Below are 7,519 nucleotides of genomic sequence, written 5' to 3'. Positions count from 1 at the left end.
TCCAACACACTTATCTGTAATTATCAAGTAGCCCTAAACACCTTGATGATCTGGTTCAGGTGTGTTTGATTGGGCTTGGAGCTGAAATCTACAGGACAGCAGCTCTCCAGGAGCAGGGCTGGAAACCCCTGATTTATCCACTTACATGATTCATCCTTCATTTCACTCTTTGTTTTATAATAATAATTTAGTTGTAAAGAGCTAAATTTAGCCGATTAAATATTTTAGAAGTGAGCAAAACTAAAAATTAAACGGACCTTGTTTCATAAAGTGTGTAAAACCCAATAATGTAATATAGCTGATTGCCATTATTTAACAGGGCTGACAAGTCGTGAGACTTGAAGATTCATGTGTAAGCTTTTATTAGAAAGAGACGTGGTCATGACAGGCATGGGTCAAACATTGGCAAACAGGTATGTAGGCGGCAAGACACAAGAATAATCCTAGGGCAAGCATGGGTCTTCAATGGAGCTAACAATATCCAGATGGATAAGCTAGAGGGGTAATCCAGTAACCAGAGCAAAAGGGTCAAAACATGATTAACAGGGCAAGGCAAGAAAAAACAAAAACTAGAAGCAAAGACAAGACTAAGAGAACTAACACAGAAAGGTTTTTGTATGAAGTTACCACTAGAAGAGCGATATACGCAGAACAATCCTTGACAGTATGTGAGAGGAAGTCCAATGCTTATAAAGGGTGTCTGATGATTGTGCTGTGTGTGTGTAATTGGTGGCAGCTGTGTGTGATAGTTTTCAGATTGGTGCAAAGGAGCATGGGAAATGTAGTCCAGGGTGAACTGTAGTGTGAGAGTCTGTGTTCTGGATGATGACCTCTGGGGGTGAATTAACGGAAGTTCAGTGACTGGATCATGACAGATTAAAAGTAAATGTCATTGTGAAATACTTATAATTTGTGAATACATGCCTAATGAAATGCCTTGTTCATATGTGATATAATTATACTATAGAATATTTATGTATAGTATATAATTATGCCAATGACCTGATGATGCTATTAGAATGGCCATTTAAATCAATTATTTACTAGACTCTGTCTGTGGCCTTAATTTTTTGTTGTTGTTGTTGTGGTTCTGTAACCTGTTTTGTTTTAGAACTCAAGAGTCAATGCTTTTCAAAGTAAACACATACAGATAATTTCACTCAATTATTAAATAGACTTTTTTTATTTGAGGAACACATCACTCCATCATCACTCCATCATTAATATCTTCAAGGAGAACAGAAGCGTCCGTAAAACAGAATGCTGTTGGAGGGATTGTGTCGGATGAAGAAAAGGAAGGGATGGTCTGCAATAAACATCGGTGCAAATGAACGATTGGCGATGACGACGCTGGTGGCTGCAGCCGCTTCGGTTCCTTCCTCGTTTACTTCAACGAAGGCTTTATGAATCACCTTCGACACCACCAGGTCATTGTTGGGTGACATGCCTGAAAGATTCACCTTCTGCCTATTAAAAACATCCTCCATCCCCATGCTGATCAGAAGACTCTTCATGTCGTAGGTTTCCTCCATCTTGAATCTGGGCAGAGATACTTCAACTTCTTGTCGAAGCATCTTGCTGGGTTTGGTCCACTCCATGAGCTTCTCGTAGCTCAGTGCCTTTTCAAGCTGGATGAGACATAAAAATTGTATGAATATTTTTGAAACAGCATTCCATACACCATCGTTATAGGCATCAATGGTTCCATTTAAAACAATTAATATCCAGGGAAACTTTCCATTCCAAAGAATTTCCATTTCTACAGTAGAAAAGGGTTCTTTGGATCTTTTACATTTACAATTCTTTGCACTAGGAAAATATTGATAGTATAATAATATATTAACTGAAAAAGTTATTGGCATTACTGTGAAAACCCCATTTTGGGACCTTTATTTTTAAGAGTATAATCAGTGCCATCTCACCTTCTGAAGGCCAGTGGTTTCGTCTTCAATCTCTTCAGGAAGGATGATCAACATACTGAGATTCTTCCCGACATACGGCAGCTCCAGAACCTGACTGTTCAACTCTGGGATTAAAGCCAGAGGAAACTGCGCCTTCTGATTCATCATCTTCACTGGTTTAGTTTGAGTCTTCCAAAGCAGGAATGAAAACAGGTTGAAACTCATATTTCATGACTGCTACTGCATAAACAATATACTGTATACTGTGTATAAATACTGGATCATGAAGGAAACAACAAGAGCATGAAATCTCACCTTGTTCAGCCTAAATTGTCCATCTCTGGTGGCTTCCTTTGGGAATTTCTTCTCCCAGTTCCCCTTGAAGTAGATGGCATTCACCAAGACCAGTTTCGTCAAGTCATCGATGGAACCCAGTGGTAGCAAGTCCTTGATCTTTCCTAAAACAGAAATGTATGTTGTCCATTTTGAGAATAGCTCAATTCAAGAACAATATGAAGCCAAACACTGTGCTGCAAAAACATTAAGAGTATAGAGTAACTTTTCACCTTGAGTGTTTTTCTCCACCCATTTGTTGATGTCGACTCGCACAGCCTCTGATTTCTTCTTGAACTCCACCTCCTCCAGTCCGGCTTCATAGTATTTTTTGGCGTCATTGAGGAATTTCTGTAACAGAGCAAATCGATTGAGGTGCAAATTTCTAAATTAGTGTAATTTCATGTCAACTCAACCAGAAGTCCTCAGCTAAAACTCTTGATTTAAATCATTTATTTTTTTCCTGGTGAAAGAAATACATAAATGAAGACTAATGCCGAAATATTAAATGCCATGGAAGTATATTTATTTAATAATCCACTTTTATACACAATTTACACCTAAGATTTAGAGCCATATTCTCTTTGGAAATTAAGAGAAAAATAGGTTTAGAACCAAAATCTAAAAGGAATATATTTAATACTTCTTAAGTTACAGGCATGCACTCAAAAAAAAATAAAAAAAACAAAGTTCCTTTTTCTATTTTTGAGCTATCATTATTGATATATAATGCAACAAAGATTGCTAAAGCCGACAGATTTTCCAAGTAGATTAAAAAATAAAATAATGATCATCATGTAATTTGGTTTCAAATCTGTTGCAAAATAGTAATTTGAATGTCCCTCTACAAAATAATGTATTACTCAATAAATATTAATCCATGACGTTGCATATTTTGGCTTTCATCACTATCTATGTTTGTCTGTCTTCAGAAAAAATTAATAAATATTAACAAAATGTAAAATGTTAGCTTAGTTATGAAATTTGGTTGATTTGACATGAAATGACCGATTAGAGTTCAGAACAGTTCTAGAAGCTTGAATTATTTACTTTGAGTCTTACCTCGACAAACTGGTAGGATTGTTCTCCGTAGAGACGGTTGGCGAGACTCAACACATACGGCGCTCCTGGTTTCTTCAGTTCACTCATGAGCTTGTTGAAGCTGGAATGAATTTGGTCCTCTTTAACATGTGGAGCTGGAGTCGCAGCACCGGGTTTGGGAGGATTGGTAAAGCCCAGGACCTACACAGAGTTTTATGTATATATATATATTTGAATTCTGAACAACTGTCCATAAATAGCACGAAGGTGTAAGATCACCTTAAACATCTGCTCCGCTGTGTTTCCTTTCGCTCCGAGCGACACCATGGCCAGAGCTGAAGAGATGCTGATCGGAGAGTAGAAGACATTTCCTGATGCGTTTCCTCCGCTGATCTTCTTGAACAGGTTTAGAGAGAACTGTGTGTTTGCTGCAGATAAACGCTCCATTTTCACAAGCTGTGCAAGAAATTAAGAGTAGCTTATTTGAAGGTGGACAGATCTCTTTAGTTCTATGCACCTTCAACAAACAGAGATCAATAAAAGCATCACCTTAAACAAGTTTAGTAAAGGCATTACCTAGAATAATCCAAAGAAACGAGTCTCCTGATGTACCTGAGACGAATGAATCAACAGTTATGGGTGTCATTCGAATAAATGATGCCTCACCCTAAAATGACTAACCTTTAATCCAAGTCCAGCCTTCCTGGAAATTCAGTTTTAAAATTCCCCTTTAATAATAATAATAATAATAATAAAATAAAAATGTTTCTATTATTCATAGATAGGTTTATCCACGTGGAACACCATCAAACTTGAACTGATTGCTCTTACTCTTTGTTTTTTCCTAAAGAAAAATCTAATAAAAGTATGTGTAGCAGAAGAAACAAACCCGAACTAAAGTAAGGTTAATAACTCATACTCATTACTCATAATTAGTCATTCTTAATCATAATGTGATTATGAAAGTATGTGCCACTGTGAAATACTAATTATATTATGTTCTAGTCTAATTATTCTGTATTTTATATGACTATGCAAGTGAGTTGAAATCAAACGTGATGTATCTATACCTATTTTTGTATCAGAACTCAAGAGTCAGTAATTACATACAGACAGTTTCACTCAGTTATTTAATAGACTTTATTTATTAGAGGAACACATGCAGCTGGATTCATCACTTCATCATTACTATCTTCAAGGAGAACAGAAGCGTCCGTAAAACAGAATGCTGTTGGAGGGATTGTGTCGGATGAAGAAAAGGAAGGGATGGTCTGCAATAAACATTGATGCAGATGAACGTATGGCGACGACGACGCCGGTGGCCGCAGCCGCTTCGGTTCCTTCCTCGTTTACTTCAACGAAGGCTTTATGAATCACCTTCGACACCACCAGGTCATTGTTGGGCGACATGCCTGAAAGATTCACCTTCTGCGGTGAAAAAACATCCTCCATCCCCATGCTGATCAGAAGACTCTTCATGTCGTAGGTTTCCTCCATCTTGAATCTGGGCAGAGATACTTGAACTTCCTGTCGATGCATCTTGCTGGGTTTGGTCCACTCCATGAGCTTCTCGTAGGTCAGTGCCCTTTCAAGCTGCATAAGACATAAATTAATGTAAATATTAATAACTCTACACATGTACATTAACATATAATTAAACAACAATTCATATGCACTCTTAAAAATAAAGGTTCTTTATTGGCATTGATGGTTCAGTGAAGAACCTTTCCATTCCACAAAAGTTTCTTAAGATTATCAAAACATTCTTCACAGTAAGAAAGAATGGTTCTTTGAAGAGCTTTTCATTGAAAGGTTCCTTAGGGAACCCAAGATGGTTCTTCTATGGCTCTAATGCGAAGACTCCCTTTTGGGAGCAGATTCTGTGTCATCTCACCTTCTGAAGGCCAGTGGTTTCATCTTGAATCTCACTAGGAAGGATGATCAACATACTGAGATTCTTCCCGACATACGGCAGCTCCAGAACCTGACTGTTCATCTCTGGGATGAAGGCCAGAGGAAACTCTGCCTTCTGAGTCATCATCTTCACTGGTTTGGTTCGAGTCTGCAAAGCATTAGTAGAAACAAGTCAAAACTCCTCATATTGAATTTCAAATATATTACTTGAACAAGAGCATGAAGTTTCACCTTGTTCAGCTTAAACTGTCCATCTCTGGTGGCTTCCCTTGGGAATTTCTTCTCCCAGTTCCCCTTGAAGTAGATGGCGTTCACCAAGACCAGTTTCGTCAAGTCATCGATGGATCCCTGTGGGAGCAAGTCCTTGATCTTTCCTGAAATGCAATAGTGCATTAGTCACTTTGAACACTGGTTTGAACCTGCCTGGTTGGCTGGACATTTTAATATATTTTTTAATTTCTGAAAAAATTAAAGGTCTAAAGAGACCATGGAGCCAAACATGGCCATTTCTTCTGAACCTAGTATTGTAAGTTTATAATTGAGATTATTTTAATGCTGGTTTTTACCTTGAGTGTTTTTCTCCACCCATTTGTTGATGTTGACACGTGCAGCATCAAATTTCTTCATGAAGTCCACCTCCTCCAGTCCGGCTTCATAGTATCTTTTTGCATCATTGAGGAATTTCTGTAAGAGAGCAAATCGATTGGAGTGCAAATGAAATTAGTGTTTCCTTGAATTATTTTCTTAGAGTCTTACCTCAACAAACTGGTAGGATTGTTCTCCGTAGAGACGGTTGGCGAGACTCAACACATACGGCGCTCCTGGTTTCTTCAGTTCACTCATGAGCTTGTTGAATCCGGAATGAATTTGGTCCTCAGTTTTTTGTCCAGATATTTGCTGAGCAGGAGATTTCTATTTGCATCAATGATATAAAGTTCAATTAGATTAATCAAAATCTACCTACATGCACCACTACGGCAAATACAGCTGCCATTGCAAGTCATGAGGATAGTGATTCATGTAAATATTCATACTAAACCTTAAGCTCGGCAGGTATATCCGACTTCTGGGTTTGTTGAGTCATCTGTTGTTCATGTTGACCCTTGACACCGCAGGGCATCTGGGGCTTCTGGGCTTGTTGTTGAGTAACAGGAGTCGCAGCATCAGGCTTGGCAGGATTGTTAAAGCCCAAAACCTACACAGCATTAGTTGTAGTGTTATTAATAAAGGCATCCTCACTATTCTGATAACTCCAACATCTATTGTGAATGCACTGCTTAAATAGTTTAAAATAGTGCAGCAAACACCCTCTTGATTTACTTCACACATGATAGTATTATCCTGTTATTCATTAAATTGAAACGACACAGATCGTGCATTTAGTCAGAGCTGAAACAAAAACAAAGCTGCCCTTCAAGTGAACCTGCAACATGAGACCACGATAGCAGTGTCGGTACAAACACAAAGCATCATTATCCCAGGAAAAATCCCACATTAGTCACATCTCAAAGCAGGAATTCCAAATGGAATTCAGAATTCCTTTTAAATTCCTGAATTTGAATTCCATTTGAATGAATGCAGAATTGGAACAAACATGTAATTTGTCAATAATACATTTTTGAAATTCAATTTCTGTCTTGTTCATTAAAGGAAAAACAACTGGCCATAAAAAATGCATTAGTGTGAGATCACCTTAAACATCTGCGCCGCTGTGTTTTCTTTCGCTCCGAGCGACACCATGGCCAGAGCTGAAGAGATGCTGATCGGAGAGTAGAAGACATTTCCTGATGCGTTTCCTCCGCTGATCTTCTTGAACAGGTTTAGAGAGAACTGGGTGTTTGCTGCAGATAAACGCTCCATTTTCACAAGCTGCGCAAGAAATAACAATAGTTTGAATAACAGTATTATCTTCTTCGTCAATGCACACAAATATATAAAATCTGCTGGTTCTATTTAAATCACATATTGCAAAAAAGTACCTCTAATGAACAGTGTTCAACAAAAGCTTTAACTAGAATAATCAGCCGTTTTCCCTTGTGTCTGAGGTGAATGGATCGACTGCAATGAGTGTCTTTCTTATAAAAGGTGCCTCACCCTAAAAACCACCCAGGCTTTAATCCAAATCCAGCCCTCCTGTAAGATTGAATCTATAAACCCTGTAATTAAATTCATGTTTCTGTTATTGATAAATGTATACACACCTGACACGGACAAAACCACCAAATTGAGTGATGTATTTTGCTTTATCCGTCAGTACTCTCATTCAGATATTGCCTAAAGCTCACTTTCACAGCCTATGCTTTGTTCATTTTATCTGACTAGCTCTTTTT

General features: G+C 38.0%; 2 protein-coding genes across 2 annotated transcripts; both read right to left on the bottom strand.

The window, feature by feature from the left end:
• Positions 1–1,126: 1,126 nt before the first annotated feature.
• Positions 1,127–3,909, bottom strand: LOC128030336 (leukocyte elastase inhibitor-like). Its single transcript, XM_052617876.1, has 7 exons — positions 3,852–3,909; positions 3,555–3,731; positions 3,297–3,476; positions 2,468–2,585; positions 2,217–2,359; positions 1,923–2,090; positions 1,127–1,628 (listed from the first exon to the last, which is right to left on the bottom strand). The coding sequence occupies exons 2-7, from the start codon at positions 3,720–3,722 to the stop codon at positions 1,230–1,232; spliced, it is 1,176 nt and encodes a 391-aa protein (XP_052473836.1). The 5' UTR covers positions 3,723–3,731; positions 3,852–3,909; the 3' UTR covers positions 1,127–1,229.
• A 488-nt stretch (positions 3,910–4,397) lies between these two features.
• LOC128030331 (leukocyte elastase inhibitor-like) lies at positions 4,398–7,187 on the bottom strand. Its single transcript, XM_052617870.1, has 8 exons — positions 7,169–7,187; positions 6,882–7,058; positions 6,229–6,384; positions 5,946–6,101; positions 5,756–5,873; positions 5,421–5,563; positions 5,170–5,337; positions 4,398–4,868 (listed from the first exon to the last, which is right to left on the bottom strand). The coding sequence occupies exons 2-8, from the start codon at positions 7,047–7,049 to the stop codon at positions 4,470–4,472; spliced, it is 1,308 nt and encodes a 435-aa protein (XP_052473830.1). The 5' UTR covers positions 7,050–7,058; positions 7,169–7,187; the 3' UTR covers positions 4,398–4,469.
• Between the last annotated feature and the right edge of the window lie 332 nt (positions 7,188–7,519).

The sequence above is a fragment of the Carassius gibelio genome, chromosome A16 (genome assembly GCF_023724105.1).
Source record: "Carassius gibelio isolate Cgi1373 ecotype wild population from Czech Republic chromosome A16, carGib1.2-hapl.c, whole genome shotgun sequence".
Taxonomy (NCBI): domain Eukaryota; kingdom Metazoa; phylum Chordata; class Actinopteri; order Cypriniformes; family Cyprinidae; genus Carassius; species Carassius gibelio.
Note: the sequence above shows the minus strand (reverse complement) of the source record. Positions and strands in the feature narration are given on the sequence as shown.